Source organism: Sceloporus occidentalis, unplaced genomic scaffold (genome assembly GCF_023333645.1).
Source record: "Sceloporus occidentalis isolate IW3139 unplaced genomic scaffold, rSceOcc1.0.p SCAF_178, whole genome shotgun sequence".
Classification (NCBI taxonomy): Eukaryota; Metazoa; Chordata; class Lepidosauria; order Squamata; family Phrynosomatidae; genus Sceloporus; species Sceloporus occidentalis.
In genome coordinates, this window is record NW_028317158.1 from 510,708 (window position 1) to 533,494 (window position 22,787).

The following is a 22,787-nucleotide window of genomic DNA, read 5'->3' on the forward strand; positions in this document are numbered from 1 at the left end:
AGTAAGAATCTTTGATGCTGTATGTTTTGTTGTTGTGACTGGCTGTGTTGCTGTCACATATATGTTGGCAAAGTTTGCAGCGGGATTTGTTGCATGGTACGGTGCCATTCTGTGTATGCTCCTGTTCTGGGGCCAGTTTGCTGCGCACTAATCTTTTCCTCAGGTTTGGTGGTTGTTTGAATGCCAGTATTGGGGGCTGAGGGAATTTTTTTTTTTTTTTTTTTATGTATATATATATATATATATATATATATAATGCATAGTTTTATTTTATTGGTGTCTTTTCATTTCAATTCTTGCTTATTTTAGGGCAGTTGATAAGTGCGTACAAAATAGCGTCTTAACATTTAGTATTTTATATTTTTTTCATAAGATCTGAGTTAAACATTATATGTGTTTATAGCACTGAAATTAGGTTTAGTTTCGGCATGAATGTTTCTGATTGTATCCAATTCAGCAATATTTCATGGACTTTATTCTTTACGACGGGCCCACCCCAGTGAGTTCCTCCTGCAAGAAGAGCTGAGGCGGCCCTGTATAATGTATAATTAATGTGAGGAGATTCCTTGAAAATCTTCTAACCAAGTTCCAGATATACTTATCGTGAAAAGACTGCATTCTTGTCACGTACCGGGGATTTATGCTGCAATGTTCTTAATTTATCAAAACATTTTCGCTGGTTTTTCTCAATCACGTGACTTGATTCAAATTTATATTCCTTAATGATTTATTTATTTCCGTTTTCCAGAATTGTCCATTTTTATCTCTTTGTGTCAATATTTCATCTCATTTCCAATGTAACCTAATAAACCCGACCTCGAAACATTACAAACCCAAAACCGGCAAACTGCAAACGAAAGTGCAGAATTTCTAATCAAATTGGCTTTTTTTGGTTGGATTTCTAACAGAAATCTCTTTTTGCAGTTTGAGTTTGGGCCCTTCGGCTGTATCCTGCTTACCGTCTCTGTCGTCCTTTCAAGATCTATTGAGCTGTGAGTATAAATATTTTCATCTCATTTACACCTTTATAATGTACCTTCTGTCCAGCATAGTGAATAAGAGCAAGAGAGAGAGAGGAGGAGAAATGAGAGAAAGAAAGAGTGAGGGAAAAGAAGAGAGCATGAGAGAGAGCAGAGAAAATGAGAGAGAAGAGAAAAAAAATAATATATAATTGTCACATAACAAAATGATTTTGGTTAGTATATGTGATACTTCTACATTTTAAAGCTCTGATATCCTATCCTAATCTACTCATCTACTCAACAAACATTCTATTGTTTGCCTTGTGGCAAACGATAGAATAGCTCAGTCTTAATCACCCAACTGGACACTCTGACTAATGAAACTCTGCGGAGGAACGGACTTCATTAGCATCGCCATAAAGCATCAGCTCAGTGTGGTGTTTGAGCCGGGAAATTCACCTAGAATATCACATGACTGACAGCTCCAGTCTGCAGATAAAGGGAGTTTATTGGAATAATATGTTACTTTTCTGTATAAAAGATTTGTTTTTTTATTATTTCTCATTAAGACTCCCCCTTTTAGAATTGTAACCCTTTCAGTGCAATGAATTACACATCATGATGGGACACAAGGAGCAGTTTTGCAGCACAATTTAATGCATGTGAGAGCTGCGTGGTCCCTTTAAATTTCTGTGTTGTCCCCTTTGCAGATGCATGAGGGGTCTGCAGAATCCCCAATATTCATTTACCCATCCCCCACTAGTTATTTCTCCCTGCATGTGATATACTGTAATCAGCTCCGGCGCTGGCTTGGTGAACAGGGCAGAAGGGGGTTTGTTCGGACCCCGTGCACACTCACAGAAAACGCTCCCATTGATGTGAATGAGAGCACTTTCCTGCTGCCGATTGCCTGCTCCAAGCAGCCAATCAGTGTCAAGAGGGACACAGTGTCAAGAGGGTAGATACAGCCAGCCATGTAACCTGATGGCATCGCTGCGCGCTCGGGGGTATTTTCACCCCTGTTAAGGATATTTTCTCAGATCCACGCGTTATCCTTTCGGAGCCGGGGGCCGCAGCGAGCGAGAGGCATGGCGGCCCCCGGTGCCGCTGGTACGGCCATTGAGCGATCTGTTTACATAGCTGGCATACTTCTGGCAGAGCATGAAAAGTCAGGGCAGGACATTTGGATTTTGCCGGGATTTATCATTTTTCCACTAGTCTGGGAGGTCTTCGCTGTTTATTAAAATTCCAGCCAGCTCCTAATCATAAGAATGAATCATCCAAAAACGACAAAGCCAACGAGCGATTGTGATGAAACAAGTGCTCTGATTAACTGTTACAACACGGCAGCGGTGGGGAGCTTCCCGGTATCTTTAAAATAAAGTTTCATTTAAAAATTCAGGACTTCAAATATGTAAAATTTAAATTAAATACATTTTAATTTTTATTTTTTAATTCTTATTTTATGTCTGATAATTCTTTATTTTAGTTTTAATAATTCCTTATTATGTCTAATAAAATAAGAATTATTAAAAAATAAAGAATTATGTCTGATAAGTTTTATTCTTGTTGTTATTCATGGCTTTTTGTTAGATGCAAAGAGACCTGGGGGAGGAAAAGTGTGCTTATTACCATAGCAACCAGTGGAATGTTTCTGCTGATTGGACCGTTCCACTGCATTCTATGTCAGTAGTGAGACAGTCGGACCGTACTGGATCCGCTAAACTCAACCCCACCTTCTGCAGATCACAGATCTGTTACGTGGAGCCTCTCCGTCCCAGAGCGTGGACACTGAAAGCCTAGCGGCTGAGAGTGATGGTATTTGGCATTCAATAGAGCAAGGAATGCAGTTTAAATAAAGAACCTGACTGCAGATCGGCCCCATCCGTCCCCGTCTAGTCGCCCGTTTCTCCTGCTGTAAAGACTCAAACCTTAATCAGTCGTTGGTCTCGTCTTATGCCTACCCCATGCATGTTTAATACCCTCACTGTATTACACGCTACCACTTCTGCTGGGAGGCTGTTCCATTTATCTACCACCCTCTCAGTAAAGCAAAACATGTGCCAGTCCTGCTCCCATTATGATACAATTACCGCTATTTGCCCCTCTGCAGTGTCAACATTTAGCAGTTCGTCCCACCTTTGCAGCCAGTGGACGTCAGGAGCCGTTTTGGGGGGATCCTCTGGTCTCCCATGACCAGCCCAATGAGCTATAACATAGATCAAGGGGAGTCCACCCTGCGGCCCTCCAGCTGCTGCAGGACTACAACTCCCATAATGCTCTTTCAGCTAAGAGCTGGCTGAGGAGGATGGGAGATGTAGTCCTGCAGCAGCTGGAGGGCCGCAGGTTGGACACCCCTGACATAGATTGAACCACAACTCAATGAAAGGTCACTCAAAGCCGTGTGCCAGGGTATGACATCATAGCCTAATCTTCCATTTCACTACCTGTAGCCCTGCCCCGCCTACCTATAGCCACGCCCCCAAATTAAGGTATACTGGTTCGGAGTGTTGGAAGCTTTTAATGAAACGCAAACCTTTGCCCTTTGCCTACCCCAGCAATCTGTTGACTTGTCACCCCGGCAACCAGTTTAGTCATCAGGAGCATTCTGTGCGTTGCTATGGTGATAAGACCACTTTTCAAACTTTGCTCCTGAATCATTTTAGCCAAACGACAACTTCGCTCATAAAGCAATAAACTTTAAATTAGAGACGCATCGATGTCTTATAATCAGATTCTGAAAGAGGGCCGACAGCGGCTGGTTTCATGGATAATACGGCCGGGACGTGGCGGCTGCCCAGCTCGCGTTGGGAAATGATTTAAGCAATCGTCTACTCTTTATCCGTGTTCTATATTGTGTTCCAACAAGAAAAACATGCTTATCCTCCCCAGAAAATTAATGATCTTCACATTACCTTTTGGCACAAAACTCAACTCAAAAGTACTTGCTGTTTATTTGACTTTGTGTAATAACAAGATATTAGTGCTTTAGGGCAAGTTCAGAGGACGCCGTAATCTGAAATATGCCAAGGATTGGCAACCGCGAGATTGGGAAAACTGAATGAATCTTAACTTGTGATGGAATTATATTTATCTACCAAATAGATAGATGAATGCGACGCTCGGCATTAACCATTTAAAGGGAAAAAATGCTTTGTTTAAAGCCACTACACGCATAGCGTGCCAAAAGATGTATCCAATTTTATATATATATATATATATTTACACACACGCAGATATATACACACTAGTTTGGGGTAAACAAGGACATTTATCATAAAATAATTGCAAAAGGCTTTCTAACCATCAATTAGCCTTTTAAACTTAAACTTGGATCAGAGAACACAACGTGCCATTGGAACACAGGAGTGATGGGAGTGGTAAAGGGCCATTGGAACACAGGAGTGATGGGAGTGATAAAGGGCCATTGGAACACAGGAGTGATGGGAGTGATAAAGGGCCATTGGAACACAGGAGTGATGGGAGTGATAAAGGGCCATTGGAACACAGGAGTGATGGGAGTGAGAAAGGGCCATTGGAGCACAGGAGTGATGGGAGTGATAAAGGGCCATTGGAGCACAGGAGTGATGGGAGTGATAAAGGGCCATTGGAACACAGGAGTGATGGGAGTGATAAAGGGCCATTGGAACACAGGAGTGATGGGAGTGATAAAGGGCCATTGGAACACAGGAGTGATGGGAGTGATAAAGGGCCATTGGAACACAGGAGTGATGGGAGTGATAAAGGGCCATTGGAACACAGGAGTGATGGGAGTGATAAAGGGCCATTGGAACACAGGAGTGATGGGAGTGATAAAGGGCTCTTTACGCCTATGAAGAGATTCCATTAAAAATCAGCCGTTTCCAGCTGCAATGGTCATTTACGCCGTCTGGGCTGGGTGTCTGATCCATTTCATGTTATTTTAATGGACTGCTCAGAGAGTGACTGCTGTTGTCACTGTGCGTATTTGTATAATGATGTCATACCCCCTCTAAGAATACTTTTTCTCATGTAAACAAATACTCAAGTCTTTCTTCATAACTGATATGTGACATTCCTCTTATTTACTTTATATACATGAAAATATCTCACGGGCCCTTGCAGCAGCTGCCTGACATTGAGCACTGTTTACCTAAAATAATTCCTAAGTCTTTCTCGTTTAATCGTTCCCCCAGCAAAACCCCATTTAATGGATAATATGCACATTTATTTCCTTCCCCCAAATCCGTAACTTTGCACTTCTCGACATTAAATCTAATCTCTCTCTTGTATTGTTAAGTTGCTGATTTAAGTGTGATGTACTCCCCTCCGCTTAGCTCCAGCTCCAGCATGCGTAGGAAGAGCTAAACTTTATTGCTGCCGATTGGCTGCTTCAAACAGCTAGTCAGAGGCTGGAATCATCCAACCATGTAGAAGCATGGCAGCTGCAGCATCGGGGCTGCAGCTGCTAGTTCAGGTGCCTGTTTATTTTATAGTTTTTTCCCATTTTTTTTAATATATATATATATACTACATTAAACTGTCCCTTTAACAAACGTAAGATGTTTCAAATTTGTCGCCCGTCTCCTGAGTTTCTATGGCTGTTTTTATGGCCGAGCTCCTCGTGTATTTGGCTGTAAATTCTTTGCTCGCTGGACCGTTCCATTCCACGCCGTCACCCGGGAGATCCCAAGACGCTGAGCAGAACAATCGTCCCAGTGTTGCTCTGGCCAGCGAGCAGTTAACGGCGTAAACTAGTGACCCCTTGATTGTGGCTTCCGTTATTAATGATGATATGATATGCAGATGCATGCGCGGAGCTCCCGATTCTGCATTCCCACATTGTTTATGGCCAAACATGCAATTAGAACATCCTCCTTTTGTCGCAGGCATCCAATCTGTCAAACAGATTCTAATCGCTTTGACGTGTTTACCTTTAAACGCTTAACGGCGGGTATAGGATTTTACCCCTAGACCCCCGAGCTCGGGACAGACTCCCCCCGCGGAGGTCTTGTGATTGAGGCGTTCCTGTACAGAAGTTCCCTTTGAAGTCAGAATAAAATGATTCTAAAAATACCCTCTTTCATTTTCTCATGTTCTCCGTTGCCCTTATTTACCCTTGTTTTCAGCCCATCAGGGGCTTATCCATGGACCATACCAATGAACCTGTGGGGGGGTACAGATGTCCGTGTATAAAGGGTAAAGAAGTGAGAATCTGTTAAAGCAATCAATAGCAACATATTATACCTTGATAAATGACAATATTAGGTAAATGCCTAATAAAAACCTTATAGTATGCAAAGTGGCCTTGTCACCGTAGCAACCGGTGGAATGGCCCATCTCATAATTCCATACGTTACTACGATAATAAGCGCCGGCTTCCTTTTGTCTCTTTTACACGTAAAGCCTCAACGATTAATTGTCAGGACTGGAGACAGGGATGCAGGGAAGGAGATCTTGTGTCTTTTAAGGGGGGCAAAACTAGATTTTTGCTCAGAAGACCCTTCCAGCCCATTGTCATTAACCTTCCTCTTGAAACCTTGGCTCCTCGTGTCTAATTATTCAGCGGATCAGGAATTATTGTAATTTGTATCAGATTGTATGGTTTCCATCGTATAAAGGAGCGCAGGTCTTTGTGGGTCGCGCGTGCTCCGGGATTGCGTTCGTGTCCCGAAGTGACCCTGCGGTGTGTATTCTATGTGATCCATACGGCAGGAAAAGACGGAAGCTTTAAATAAATCAAGGAAGCCTTTCCTAATGCCGGCCGGAACGTGTCCCAGAAGCCCGGGGTTGAGCCGAGTGCACACGTCTGTTTTACTGACGGCGGATCTGTCCGATGGGATCGCGGGGGGCCTTATTCTCACACGCAGCGTACACGCTATTTGCGGCTACTGTAAGAGTTAAAATTTTCAGGGTCATATTGGCTATATTTTATAACACTGTAGAGACTCCCAACGCGTTTTACCGCATGCAGATTCTTGTATGAAGTTGGAACGTAAGACTTCTGCCTAATTTAAAGCAACGCTCCGGCCATCGCACCCGCTTTAATGCCTTGGTCCCTTTAAATGATTGCGCGGCCCTTTTCTTTTCCAATCCGTCTATAGTATTGGTGCCGGCGACATTAAACTGTCCCTGCGTCGCCTTCCTTTTTTGGGGGGGGTTCTGTTTGAATGCAGCCTCTTAGCCCCGAAATCACGAGTTTATTGTCCGTTTAGTGATTATCTCTGGGACTTGGCTGCGGGGTTTTCGATGTAAGTAATAATCCAGACAGCCCCCGGGGTTGATATGACTTCGGCTTAATTTGCTGCCAGGAAACCCACTCCCTGCGAGCGGCTCGTAACTTCCTGACTTCCCGGATCTCTTATCATCTTCACCTATTCCTAATGCAGATTCCCACTGATGAACAATGCGGCCCCCGGCGTGATATATTCCATACTTATCTCCCCGCTTTAAATCTTTTTGCAGGGTTCAGAAGGATTTTGATGTTCCCACAAATTGCTTAATTGGTGCTCATTCATATTGTACACAAGTAAGTAATCTCTCTCAACCTCTCTCTTTCCCCCTTTCTGTGTCGCCCTTTCTTTATTTCCCTTTCTGTCTTTCACTTTCTCTTTTCTCTGTCTCACTTTTCTTCTCTCTCTCTCGCTTTCTCTTTTCTCTCTTTTCTCTCTCTCGCTTTCTCTTTTCTCTTTCTCTCTTCTCTCTTTCTCGCTTTCTCTTTTCCCCCTCTCTCTTTTCCCCCTCTCTCTTTTCCCTCTCTCTTTTCCCTCTCTCTCTTTTCCCTCTCTCTCTTTTCCCTCTCTCTCTTTTCCCTCTCTCTCTCTCTCTCTTTTCTCTCTCTCTCTCTTTTCCCTCTCTCTCTTTTCCCTCTCTCTCTCTCTCTTTTCTCTCTCTCTCTCTTTTCTCTCTCTCTCTCTTTTCCCTCTCTCTCTTTTCTCTCTCTTCACATACTCTGCCCCATGACATAAGCTGGCACGTTTCCGGTCTTCCTGTTCTGTTTTTCCCCCTTTCATATCTTGCGATTTATTTCCTTATAATGACATTTATTCAGTAAAGGGACTGCCCATTGAGAAAACAGAGCATGTGTCAGGTCAGGCACTAATGTTGAACTATTGGCGTTCCAGTTCACCCCAAAGGTGTTGGATGGGGTTGAGGTCAAGGCTCTGCGCAGGTTATGTTACTCTTCACTGGACCTAAAGGGCCCAAACCCTAAAAAACATCCCCAGTCCGTTATCCCTCCTCCGTCAACCTTTACAGTCAGCACTATACGTTCCGGTAGGTAACGTTCTCCCGACATCCACCAAACCCAGACTCGCCCGTTATACTTCCCGATAATGATCGCCCGAGTGTCCAGCGACGTTGGCTTTACCCCACTCCAGCCGACGCTTGGCATTGTGCACGGTGATCTTCAGCTTGTGTGCAGCTGCTCGGCCGTGGAAACCCATTTCACGAAGCTCCCGACACGCAGCGCTTGTGCTGATGTTGCTTTCGGGGGGGGGGGGGGGGTCGCCTGTAGTGAGAGATGCCACAGAGGACAGGAGATTTGTACAGGTTATGTGGCGACTCCGCTCCGAGGTCTACCGCTCCGTGGCGGAGCTGATGTTACTCAGAGACGCTTCCGCTTTACGATAATAAAGCGGACCGGGGCAGATCTGGCTGGGTTGCCTATGAGTTTTGATTTATCCACTGTCGGCAATGGGTGCAGCTGAAACACCTAAACTCGGTAATGAAGAGGGGGTCCCGCTTACCTTTGGCCGTACAGCGTATAAGTCGTTTCAGTAGTGAAGGATATACACCACGTATCACGCGGTCATCTGGAGACGGCTACGTGGCTTGGCAGAGGAGAGACAAACATACACATGTGATTTAACTTACCATGTTATAATCAGAGCTGTCCACCCGGGCCGAACAAAGACTTGGGATCTTGGCAGAGCTGCTGGGGGGAAGCTGGACCGGCCTGGCCTCATTTCTTTCCTCCACGCGAAGGTCAGCACGAGTGCGCAGGGACGAGAAATTAGACCTTTCACCCGCGCGTTTTGGAGGAAGGTTATTCAATTAAGCGAAATGCATGGGTCTGAATCCGAGGCTTGAGCGCTAATCTTCTTAATTTGCATCAATAAATGAGGGCTACTGGGCTTTGGAAAACAATATTTGGCTTACCCGGAATATGGTGTTTCTTACCGTCATTTACGTTCGTGTATATATTACATAGATTATATTAAAACATTTTTAAATATAGGGTCATGCGGAGGAGATATTTCACCTTAAGTGGCTCTGTTTGTGACAGTTCTTTTAAAGTGACCCTAATGTTTTGAAGAGATAAGTGGCTAAGTGGAACAGCCTCCCAGCAGAAGAGGTAGAGGGGATTTAAACATGCATGGGATAGACATACGGCTCATGAATCTAAGATGAGACCAACGACTGATTAAGGTTTGAGTCTTTCCAGCGGGAGTAACGGGCGAGTAGACGGGGTTAAGGATTCTAGAGTCTAGGTTTGTGGAATTAAATGGGGGGAAATAGCAAATGTAGAATGCCTTTAAATCTCAATTAATACTCGGCACTGTACAACCAGTATTATCACAGAGCCATAGTAATTATAAAGCATGCTACATGCGTAAGACTGGATTCAGTTTTGGTTTTAGAGGCAGATACAGGTCAAGGGCCGCCATGCCGTGCTCACAATGGGGGGCCACTAGGTCCCATATTCTACAAAAGGTCCACTAAGCTCCAGTTCCCAGAAAGGAGCCACCACCAAGGTGCTCTGGGTTGCAGTATTCTGACACGCCCCACTCTCCACCCATTTCCCTTCCAGCCACACCCACCAACGTCAGCGGGACCACCAAACAAGAGAGGGCTCCAGGTAGTGGGGGGGTCTAGATGAACCCTACATACCCAGGTGGAGACCCTTAGTGTTGTCTTCATGTTGTGTCCTTTGTTAACATTTAGTTCTTGGCATAAGATGTTGTCTTATTGCATCATCGCGTCCGCTGACCCCGAGTCCCACGATGACCCGGATAAAGAACGCGTTGGCGCACAGACGCCCGTGGATTAGTAACGCTGCTTACAATCTGATAACCTTAAAGAAAAGAACACAAGATGCGCTTACAACACAACAGAGCATTGAGGACATGAAAGGCGCGTCACACGATATCAGCAGACGCCGGCCGGCAGCGCTCTGTAACGATTTGTGCTTCGGTCACTGTCTGCAGTCACACAATACCTCAGTTATTCCAAAAATATGATTTGTGCATAAACATCGTAATTTAGAGACTCGCGGAAAGGCGACAGTCCGGCTGTTTTAATATTCTAGGTTTGCTTAAGGTATAAGAAACTATGAGGTTCCAAATATAACACAGATAACTGAACGGTACCCCTTATGATGTCATAATGACATCACTGGAGTCCATTTAATTATTTACTAATTTTTAATTTCATTTTTTTTATATTCTTTTTAACTTTTTATTTTTTTATGTTCGTTAAAGAGGGAGAAACACAGTAAGGTTGTGAAGCGGTAAAGTATTTGAGACCCACCTTATGTGTATATCATGGGAGCAGCCATCTTAACTTCCTTTTATTTCAGGATGTGAACAATTATTCCTCCCCATTACCTTATCTCTCCCATTAAGACAGACTGGTACAGTAGGAGAAGAGGGCACTGCGCTTGCGAGCTGTTAGGCGGTTGAGGGGGAATGAAGCGGAAGGTTCTTACTTAGTTTCGGAAGGTTCACAAAACTTTGTTCTCCCAAATATATTCATTTATATCAAATTATTGATATTCATAATAATAATAGTAATATAATAATATAATAGCAATAATAATAATAATTATATAATAATAATAAACGTGTTGAATGTCCTTGTTTATTACAGGAGCTTGTAAACCTTATCCTCGGAGGCCGAGCCGTGTCCAATGTGTTCAACGACGTGATGGAACTTGACTCCGGTAACGGGAACGTCACTCTTCTCAAAGGAATCGCCGGTCGAAGTGACATCGGCTTCCTGTCCCTCTTCGAGCATTACGGCGCGTGCGAGGTATGCCCTCTGTTTTAATGTCTCGTTATTGGTTATTGTGGCAAATTATTCCGATCAAAGTTGCGTTTGATATAAAACATTAAATTATTGGCAACATTTCTTTAGATTTATTTATTTTTGTATTTTTATTTTTTTAGACCTGGTTTGTGTTATTTGTTTGCCTTCAGTAGTAGAAGTATTATTATTTAACACTCATCTACAGACACCAGACAAGTCAGAAGGCTTGTTTTTCCCTCAGAAATCTCATGGTGCTTCCACAATTGTTGACCTTATTTGCATGCGCCTACCCAGAATCCCTTGTGGTTGTGGAAGCACCATGAGATTTCTGAGGGAAAAAACAAGCCTTCTGTCTGGTGTCTGTAGATGAGTGTTTAATAGTAATACTTCTACTACTCCTTAATTTTAAGTGGAGGGGTTTTCCATCACCTTTACTCACCATAACTTATGTAATGGTTTTTCTTAGCTACCCCAAGCCTCAACTATTAAGCCAGTATCACAACATCATGCTGACGAGTCCCATTGAGGATGAAACAGCTGCCCATGAGCGGTGATCGGGCCACTGCACCTCTTCCTGAGTTTTGTCCAAAGGGCTGTCTTGTACAGCGGGCGATTACTTTCATGGGATCCATGTATAAAGTGGATATAGAGGCAAAGGTGATAATTGTTAACCTGATTTGCATGCGCCTACCCAGAATCCCTTGTGGTTGTAGCAGCACCATGAGATTTCTGAGGAAAAAACAATCCTTCTGACTTGTCTGGTGTCTGTAGATGAGTGGTTAATTATAATACTTCTACTACCCCTTAAATTTTAGTGGAAGGGTTTCCATCACCTTTACCCACCATAATTTATGTAATGGAATTTGTTTGCCTTCAGATATTTATAATCTGGATGACGGTAAATTCTAAGCCCTGAATAAGAAGCATGTAAGCAAAAGGGTTAAATTCAGCGTCCAGAATTAATATGTAACAAATGAACGGGGTTTGGGAAAATCCATTGTAAATAAAAGAAATAAAGCAATTCTTGGAGATGAACCAGTAAGATCTTAAAGGTCTAATAAAGAGCACAAAAAATGATTTAAGAAACGCGCCCTAAAAGTAATAATCTTCAGGTATTTTTTCTTATGTGTATTGTGGCCATTTAAAAAAGAAAAAAAGACGAGTGGGTCGAGTTAAGGATTACTTAAGTGACCGGTCTTCCTTGAGGTCACATGCCCTCGCCTACAAATACTCACAAAGCAATTGTGCATATTCACTATTGTGAAAAGTCTACTTTGCCGAAGAGGGCATGTCAAAAAACAGCTTGCGGGGCTCCCCTGTTACGGTGGGGAAATGATACAAAAAGAATCAGGGCAACGGATTGAAAAGTGGCTGCTGGTGGCACAGAAGCATGTTTATGTATTGGTGTGCAGCAGAGGCCACTAGTGGCTGGAGGAGGTATTGCAGCCTTTGTTGAGTATAATGTAAATAAAGTGTTAATGATTCCACTAGTTGCTTGCTTCTTTTCGACTTGACTCTGCTTCAGCTGAGTGTGAGCGAGCCGGTAATAGTGAGTAAACGATTTAGGGTTTTTTCCAGTTCACGCACACTCGGAATTTAGTGGAGATACAGCTATGTGACACCCGACTGATGGCACGTTAACCCCTTGTAACCTCTGGTAGGCATGTGTGTCGATGGCACAGAGAGGTCATTGCATGGATCAGTCCTTGAAGCGCTATGGGAGACTGCAATGTGCTCCCAATGCCCGTGCATGCGCGTGCGGCAGACCTAGCAGTACTGCCACCACCAGGGGAGTAAACAAATAAAACTATCATTTCCCACTAAGACAAGAAGTCGTAAAGCTAAACACGGATGCTTCAATGGTCCCTGAAAAAAAAAAAACCTGGTTGCATCGGTGAAGCCAGGTCTACTTCCTCTTCTCAGCATCTGCATGATTATTCCTCCCCAATATATTTTCTTTCTCATATGGTTACATTGCAGGATGTTGCTGATTGGGGGGGGGGGTGTATTACCCGACATTAAATTCTTTCAGAAGCACGCAATCAGTTTATGTAACCGTTTTCTACCTTTTTTTCATTCTGGATAACAACATCGTTATAAAAACATTTGCGGGGTAATCGGCGCAGAGCGAATGAAGGATATTATAGGAAGTGAAAGCCAAATGTGAGCGATCGCTTTTCCACGCCGCGTGTTTTATTTGGATCCCAGCGCCTCGCCCCTTTCCAAAAACAAGCAAATAATCCGCTCTCGGGAAAACAAACATTTACTTATTAACCCCTTAAGGACCGGGCTCATTTTTCGTTTTGTACCCTGTGGGACCGAGGCTGTTTTGACACTTTTGTGGTGCTTGTGTTCAGCTGTAATTTTCTCCTCACCCATTTAGTGTACCCACATAAGTTATATATTGTTTTTTTCAGGACAAGATGGGCTTTCTTCAGATACCATTATTTTGATCGTATCATCTTATTTACTATAAAAAAAATTAAAAAAAACATGGTGAAAAATTGAAAAAAAAAACATTTTATGACTTTTATTTGAAAAATCTTTTACTCACCTAAAAAAGCAAGTAAAAAAACTAGCTAAATAGATTCTACTACTTGTCCTGAGTTTAGAAATACCCAATGTTTTTATGTTTTTTTGCTGTTTTTTGTAAGTTATAGGGCAATAAGTACAAGTAGCGTTTTATGATTTCCAAATCTTTTTTAACAAATCTGGTCAGTCTGCCTCCATCTCCTCTTTGGAACATCTTTGAAGCCGGTTAACTCAATTTAACCCATTCAAACCATATATTTTTGAAAACTAGACACCCCAGGGTATTCCAAATGCTGTTATTTTAACCCTTTCCATGCACCAATTATAGAACTACACTTTGTCAAACTTTGTAATAGTAATTTTTTATTTTTTTTTCACACAAATTGTACTTTAGTTATAGATATACAGGTCCTGGTATATGCCACTGTCAAACAACACCCCAATGTGTGTTCAGGAACATCTCCTGAGTACAGTGATACCCGACATGCATGGGTTTGTCGGGTTGTTTCAGATTTAAAATGCCACATTTGGGAAGTGCGCTTTTTTTCTCCATTTTGGTCAGTCTGTACCTATGCCCTATCTTTGAGCTAGGCCACTCCAATTTACCCCATCAGCCATTTTTTTTATATATTAGACACCCCTTGGGTATTTGAAGTGCTTTTTTTTTAACTCTTTGTTGAGATTTTTGAGAAATTTTAGCACTTGCTCAAAATAATAAACTTTATTTTTTAATTTTATTTTATTTTTTTAATACTTTTTTTATATTTTTTTTACACATTTTTCTGGTACTGGATGGTTCATCTAGTGACATCACTGCATAATAATTTTTAAATGTTAGCACATTTTTTTTTTATTTTTTTTTCCATTTTTTTTTATTTTTTTTGAATATTTTACTAATCACATAGTGATTAGAAAGCTGGGCTCCATTGACTTGCATGGTTGAATGCAGTACCTGTATTCAACCAGCAAGTGGAGCCAGTTCTCTAGAGGGTCTGGAGACCCTCTAGCGAACTTTTTCGTCTTTATTGTTTTATTTCCCGGGCCGCCGCCATCTTGCTTGATGGCGAAGATCACCGGCAGCGGCGGCTGTGACCGCTCTCCGGAGCGGTCACAGCCCACCCAGAGGTAAGTGTTTGGTGTCGCTGGATGCCTCCTGATCGAGGCATTCCAGCGACACCATTTAAGTTTAGGAGGCGATCGTTGATCGCCTCCTAAACGCTTTTAAAACGGGCGTCCGCCGCCATACAATGTATGGCGGCTGTTGACGCCTCCGGGAGGGGCCAGACATGGCCCCCGATGCCGATCTCGGCCTTGCTGAATGCCTCGACATCGAGGCATTACAGTAACGCCGTTTAAGCGAAGAAAGTGATCGTTGATCACTTTCTAAGCTTATTTTACTTTTTGACGGTTCAGGACCGTCAAAGGTCATTTAGTGACCTTCATGTCATGACGGTCCTGAACCGGCAAAGGTCGCGAAGGGGTTAAGCCGTGAAAAGTGGCTTTTTAGGAATTTGTATTAATGGGGGGGGGGGGACGTTTAATTTGGTGCGCATTGTCTTGTATCGCCAAAGCCTTGTAGATCATGGCGGCAGCCATTTTACCCTTTGCATGATTATTCCTCCCCATTAAAGTTAATCTACAAGTAAACCCAACCCTCTACGAGTACTTAGGTATTTCTTCTTCAAAAATAAAAGAAAAAGGGAAAGAAAAAAACAAACCTGACTTAGAAGCTGCAGCCCTGCTGGCAAAGCTGCCCTCCTCCTCCATAGTCTAACATTTGTTGCTGCTGAGTTAAAACTATAGGGCTGCAGCCTATAATCGATTGTTTGTTCTTATAAAGAGACGGCATTCTTATAAAGAGACGGCATTCTTATAAAGAGACGGTCCACTTTTAGTGATTACTAAAATATTAGACTTTATGGTTTCTGGGGCTGCGCCGCTTCGGTTCAAAGACAGAATGAGTAAATTCATGGGACGCGTTTCATGTCGGGGTTTGTGGCCGGGACGCCGCAACGTAAATTTATTAGGAGCCCTGAAGTCACTTTGGGGTTAATGGCCACGAGCCGCGTGAAGCTCGCTATTGTTCAGTGTTTGGTTCAGCTTTTACTTTATATTTAGCAATAAGACTTGAGACTTTAGTTCTTGCCAAAGTTTTACAAGAATAGAGATATGAATTAGGATCTTTTTATCTTAAATGCATTTATCTTCGATTTTTAGGAGTACAAATGATAAGATTCGGACATTTTTGTAATTTCTCATTTCGTAGACAAGTTTAGTTAATTTATTGGCTTCTTGTCTAAAACTACGTACCGACAGGGCATTGCTTGAGATCCAAAAATTATACAGAAACGCATTTAATTTTTATACTTTTATGTATACAATCCATGGATGTGAATATATATATATATTTTTTTTTTATTATTATTATTATTATTTCTTTTTTAACAAAGTATATTTTCTGTAATTTATTGTTATTAATAATATTATATATTAATATATTTTTTAAATATAATATATAAATATTTTGTTTTAAAAAGTATATTTTCTGTAATATATTATGTTATTATTATATATCATTAATATATATTTCCAAATATAATATATATATTTTAAAAAAGTATTTTTTCTGTAATTAGTTTAAACATTATTATTCACCGATCTTATACGTACCACATATAAGAAATCCATTCCTTAAATTGACCCTATCGCCCCCACGAGCACGCACTTTTCTGTAGATAACGATCAAATGTCCATTTTTCAGATGAAATTGAAAGAAAATGTGTGAAGGTTTTGGAATTTTGTTTATACGTAATGGTGGGTGGGACGGTGCAGCCTCGGGGGGGGGGGGGGGTTCTCTCCATTCACACCTACCGTTCATCTGGAAATTCCACGCGGGAATCCTCGTCTGATGTATGAAGGTGTCGGCGTTCACCGACCGCAGCAGCAGGAGGCGGCTGGCACGCAGAACGAGCTTCGGAGTCGTTAATATTATTTACTGATTTATATAGCTCCACCATGTTCCGCAGCGCTGTACAACGGGTGAACAGGACATAACATGTTCCGGAGCGATGATACAAAAGGGGAAGAGGCCCTGCGTAAACGAGTTTACAATCCAGAAAGGGTTTTTAGAATCTAAGAAGGGTTTATGTAGCTAGTTTTTATTTGAGTAAAAATAATTATTATTATTATATTTATATGTATATTTAATTGGAGACGTCCCATGCAAATATATAAACATAAGCGTGGACACCACACTGAGCCGATGCTTTATGACAATGCTAATGAAGTCCGTTCCTCCGTAGACTTTCATGAGTCAGAGAGTCCGGCTCGGTGATTAAGACTGAGTCATTCTATTGCTCCTCACAGGCAATATGATAAGGAGTCGGGGTGTTTAGTAGATCGGGGATCAGATAACAGAGTGAGAACCTCATACAAACGGCTGAAAACATTATATTATTATGAAATCAGGGAAATATTTATATATATTTGAAATAATATTTTTTCTATTTCTAATCTGATAACCTGATATAAGTGAGAAAGAGAAAATGTCTATCCCGCGCATGTTTAATCCCCTCACTTTATAAAGTATTATTGATAATCTTCAAAGGATGACGCAATTCCGCTACCTGTTCTTCTTTTCGAGCCCCAAAGATGTTCTTCGTATAATAATATAATATGTTTGTTTTATGCTGGCGTTCGTAGTTTTCTTTCTCGTAAACTAAAAATGACCTTTTTTCGGAGCCCTGAGGTCATCGAGTCGGTTTGGAAATCCCTGGTAAGGAAATTCTGCCGTTTTTAAGAATGCAGGAATGCACGCGGGGAGCGGAAAGCAATATGTATCAACCATCTGCATCTACTGTCCAGACGCAGGCAATCTAACATGAAACGGGAGAGAGGATTTAGGATGTTACCAGGAATATTACTTACTTTTCTGAATCAGATTAGATGCCCGGCAAGGCAAATTGCAGCAAAAAAAAAGAAAAAAAAAATCCCCCCCCGGTATCCGTTACACAAAATGTTACAATACGCACCATTCCGTCTGTACCTCAGGAGGTGGCGCGACGAACCGACGTCCACCCCGGATAGCTACACTACCGTCCAAAAGTTTGGGGTCACTCTGAAATTTCCTTGTTTATTAAAGAAAAGCAGATTTTTTTTTTTCCAATAAAATAACTTGAAATGGATCAGAAATCCAGCGCAGACGGGGTTAATGATTATTAAAGCTGGATTTTTTAATGGAATCTCTTAATAGGCGTACAGAGGCCCTTTATCACTCCCATCACTCCTGTGTTCCAGTGGCCCTTTATCACTCCCATCACTCCTGCGTTCCAATGGCCCTTTATCACTCCCATCACTCTTGTGTTCCAATGGCCCTTTATCACTCCCATCACTCCTGCGTTCCAATGGCCCTTTATCACTCCCATCACTCCTGTGTAACAATAGCCCTTTATCACTCCCATCACTCCTGTGTTCCAATGGCCCTTTATCACTCCCATCACTCCTGTGTTCCAATGGCCCTTTATCACTCCCATCACTCCTCTGTTCCAATGGCCCTTTATCACTCCCATCACTCCTGTGTTCCAATGGCCCTTTATCACTCCCATCACTCCTGTGTTCCAATGGCCCTTTATCACTCCCATCACTCCTCTGTTCCAATGGCCCTTTATCACTCCCATCACTCCTGTGTTCCAATGGCCCTTTATCACTCCCATCACTCCTGTGTTCCAATGGCACGCTGTGTTCCAAGTTTAAGTTTAAAAAGCTGATTGATGGTTAGAAATCCTTTATGTTACAGCCAGAAATGTCCTTTTTTCCCCATGAAAACGGCTCAGGGACCCGAAACTTTTAACCGGTAGTGTAATTTCTATATGTTTTGTTACTGTAGCTTCAGGTAAAGTTCTGTTTTTTTGTTTCTAGGTTGGCTCCTACCTGAAAACGCCGAGGTACCCCATCTGGGTGGTCTGCAGTGAAAGTCACTTCAGCGTCCTGTTTTGCTTGCGGAAAGAGTTAATGAATGATTGGAGAATTGAAAGACGGTTTGACCTTTACTATTACGACGGACTCGCAAACCAACAAGAAGAAATACGTCTGACAGTCGGTGGGTGACACCTATCACACTCAGCTTAGATTTCTGTGAACACCTTTCAAGAACTGGAATAACTGGCGTAGCGCTGAAGGGAGCCGAGTTCCGTTTCCCATCTTCCAATAACCTTTATCTGGAGGCCGCACACTGAGCTGACTCTTTACGGCAATGCTAAAGAAGTCCCATTCCCCATAGACTTCAATTAACACAAGAGTCCGACTGGATGATTAAGACCGAGGCATTCCATTATTTAGCCCAAGACAGTATGATAAGAACTTAGTGTGTCTTGAATAGTAGAGCAGACCGAAGCGTGTACAAAAAGGCCCCCATACAAGCGCGTTTTGTATTGTCAAAATAGAAAACTTTATATTTTTAAAACTCTTGGTGATTGAGTTTTTTGTTTGTTTTTAAGGTCGGATTTGTCAGGGCTTCTCTCTGAAGTGTTGCGTACGGTTCTGGACGGTCACACAAGGGAAATCTTTCTACTTTAGTAGTAATATCTAGGGAGATGGCTCGGAGCGAGCTCAGCTATAAACTTCTCAGCGTAGAGAACAAAATTAAGAGTCTCATGTTAATAGAAACAAAAATTGCTGACAGATCGGCCCCATTCGGCCCTTCCAGTCTACCTCCTGCTGTAAAGTCTCAAACCTTAATCAGTCGTTGGTCTCGTCTTAGATTCAGGAGTCGTATGCCTATCCCATGCATGTTTATATCCCCTCGCTGTATTACCCTCTACCACCTCTTGTGGGAGACTGTTCCACTTATCAACCGCCCTCTCAGTAAAGTAAAAGTTCTTTAGCCTCTGACCCTCTAGTTTTACATTACCCCTCGCTATCTTCACTGTTCCAGGCTGTACATGTTGTCCACGAAAAAGCCTTTAGATGCCAAATCGTGGGGTTGAGGAGAGGGAGAGGAGGGCAGTTTAGGAAATGAATCCTCCCACCGTTCACTACAGATATCATCTGAAATAATCCATTAATTACAATAATCTGAATTCCTCCCAACAGTTACACGCGCCACGGGTAATTGTGATAAATGAATGTGATGTAATGGGGGTCGTTCCCCTTTAATACCAGGTCCCCGGCGAAGCTTATTCCTTAAACATATTTTAGTTAAATGATCTCTGGCGACAGCAGCTTACGCTTTCTGTGCTTTTCCCTGCCTCGCGGAAGCTCTGACACCCCGGCCGTCACGCAGTACCGGGGCATTTAAGGGATTTTACCTCTTGCGTTCCCGAAGCACTAAAAATACGTCAAATAAATGCCCAATCCTAACATATTTTGCCCCTTTTCAGACACGGCTGAAGCTTACAGTGAGGACCCTGAGAATGACCTCATCCCACCGCTTGAATACTGCATTAGGACAAAGTAAGTCATTGCGTTAACAATGAGAAATCTTAAATCCAAATTAACCTTTTTTTTTTTTTATAGCCTTCTGTTTTTACCCAATATCGTGTTTGTTACTCCGTTTATTTATTCGTGCCGATGGCGTGGTAAACTTATTTTGATAACATAACACACATAGTCTCTCTCTCTCTCTGTCTCTCTCTGTCTCTCTCTGTCTCTCTCTGTCTCTCTCTGTCTCTCTCTGTCTCTCTCTCTGTCTCTCTCTCTGTCTCTCTCTCTGTCTCTCTCTCTGTCTCTCTCTCTCTCTCTGTCTCTCTCTCTCTCTCTCTCTCTCTCTCTCTGTCTCTGTCTCTGTCTCTCTCTCTCTCTCAGCGCTGGTGCACCAGGGAGCCTCATCAGGCTCCCGTAGGGACGATCTGCCCCGGTCTAGCTTCAGAGGGGCCTCCCGCACCATGAGCCGCCATCCTTGATGCAGTTGATCTATGGCAGGAGGACTCGGCGTCCCGGCCCGTGGTTACTTGTAACCCATACAGCGAGCTGCGCTTCAACTTCCTTCTGTAGGACAGCAAATGTTTTCTTTCGCCAAATACCTTCTCTAGTAGACAGACTTCTTGCTTTTGGTAGCCGTTTAGATATTGGGAGCAGGAAGAAGTCATTATGGAGAACGGCCAGCCGGGCGCGGAGAGCGGATAGAGAAACGGTGCATTCTCTTTTTCCCAAGTTATCCATTAATTGCATATTTTGGCCCAAACATAAACATTTCCCAAGTATTCTGGAAATCCTTTTACAGAGAGAATAAAAAAAAGCCAAACGTACAGCTAAGGGGATGCAGATGTTAAGAAAAAGCCGAAGCGAGCGCAATATCGGCCATGATGTTCCTGCCAAAAAGAACACGAGAGTGGAAACAGCTGATGTGTACTTCATGCGCAGAAAAGTCATCCTGTCACTCACACGCGTCTCGGCGGTCTCAAATACATTGTGTTTCCACCAAAAAGGATGCATGACTGTCAGTACTAGAAGCAGAATTATTTTTATTGGATTCTACTGACAGGGGGGGCAAAGGTTTTTGCCCCGATCTCCGGGCGAAGGGGCAGATTCTCAGGGCCACACAGTCTGGTGCCGATTCCTTCATACTCTGTGCTGATGCCTAAGACTCTTAATTAGTGCTTTTGTTCCCAGTATGTTATGGGTGATAGCCCTGCTTGAATGCAGGTGACTCAATTAGGAGTATTTTTAAGTAATGAAGTCGAGGTTTCCAAGAGGGCCGGTATTAGAGCCGTTTGGGGGAATACAGTTCGCTACATGACGGGCCATTAAGGGGTTAATATATAAAGAGTCTCGGGGTCAGCTCAGTTCAGAGGGTTCCCGGGTATGGTCGTTGGTCACAGCGGGGCTTGCGAAGAACGAAGAACGTGCTGCCGCTCGTAGCGTGTGTGTAAAAGTCCGCGGGTCACTGAGGGTCACGTTCTGCGTATCCTGAGGCTGCTCCTCTTCATCGTGTCGGACGAGTCCTGCTTAAAGCGAGTTTCCAGGCTTTATTGGTTTTATTTGGTCCAAGTAATATTCTTGTGGAGCGGCATGACCTTCACACACACAGCGGTCTCTGCAGGGTACCCCGTAAAGGTCACAGTTTACTTCAGCCATACGTTGTACGGCGCTGCGGAATATGACGGCGCTATATGAATCAATATATAATCATTCAGACGTTTTTTCCCATCGTGTCCTCGTTGGGTTATCCATAAAGCCCGGAACGTTCATGTTCCACGGTGACTTTTTAAAGAGGATCTCCTCTAATAGTTTGGTAAGGGATAGATATATATATATATAGATATGTGTGTATATATATATGTAACGCTTGTCACAAAACGTGACTCTTAGCACCCGGAGTCCGTCTGCGGGGAACGTTATGTGTTAATATGAGAACTAACCGGGACCCCCCCCTCGTGGAAGTATCCCCCAAAGCTCTTATTATGCTCCAAAAACCCCAATTGCCCTCTGCTATTAAATGAAAAAATAATTTTAACGATAAATGGTGTTCTCTTCTAGATGGAAAGGCGCCGGCGTCGACTGGAACGGCACAGAACCCATCCTTTAAGTCACCCAAAGGACCCCCCCCCCCCATCAGAAAGCATTTGAGGACGTTTACCTTCAGAGCCCGGCCGTGAATAACAGGAGCCCACATGACGTCCCGGACTCTTACTGACTCGCTTTGTCTGCTTATCATGTAAATGAACCCCTTGTGTCCCGATGAAGCCTTAAAAGAAAGTTTTGTACCAAATGTACGTAACGTGTTGTTTGTGATGATTTCTTTTGATGTTTGCGGCTGCCCCGACCCTCCAATGTATATCAAAAACATTTTTGGGAGAAGCCATATGGCGTTTCCGGCTCAAAAGGCCGTGTCGGATCGTTCACGTTGCTCGTAAAATCCAGATGAGTTTCTTGTCTGAGAAGCAAATAATTCAAGCGGTTCATCCGCCGGGTATTCTGAAATCAGCGGTTTGGTTAAAAAAAAGAAATAAATGAATAGGAGCTCCCACTGAATTAAAAACAAAAAAATCAACAAACCTGTAAAATTATAGCGACAAATCAAACATTTCCCACATTTTTGGCACAAAAATCCTAATTTCTGCATATTTAATATGGAAATATAAAACCAAGCCTAAAACCAAATCTTAATTTGCTCTTTACTATCGCAGCTGCACGATGTAAGGATCAAAACATTAAGCCCCGCATTGAGTGCGGCTGAACCATTTGTTGGATGACATCATCAGAATCGCTATTCTATAGAATGAAATGGGCGCGTATTCTCATCTTTATTATTTCTTGCTTTTTTTTTGTTAAACTGTTACTATTTAT

At 42.7% G+C, this 22,787-nt stretch overlaps 1 protein-coding gene across 1 annotated transcript in view; it reads left to right on the plus strand.

Annotated features, from left to right (window-relative positions):
• Positions 1–22,026, plus strand: part of LOC149278856 (putative ubiquitin carboxyl-terminal hydrolase MINDY-4) — a 35,171-nt gene extending 13,145 nt beyond the window's left edge. The window contains exons 12-17 of the mRNA XM_089501665.1: positions 925–992; positions 7,407–7,470; positions 10,812–10,973; positions 18,420–18,600; positions 19,880–19,952; positions 21,978–22,026. Coding sequence (XP_089357791.1) covers positions 925–992; positions 7,407–7,470; positions 10,812–10,973; positions 18,420–18,600; positions 19,880–19,952; positions 21,978–22,026 — 597 coding nt within the window. The remainder of the gene's footprint in view (positions 1–924; positions 993–7,406; positions 7,471–10,811; positions 10,974–18,419; positions 18,601–19,879; positions 19,953–21,977) is intronic.
• The last annotated feature ends 761 nt before the right edge of the window (positions 22,027–22,787 follow it).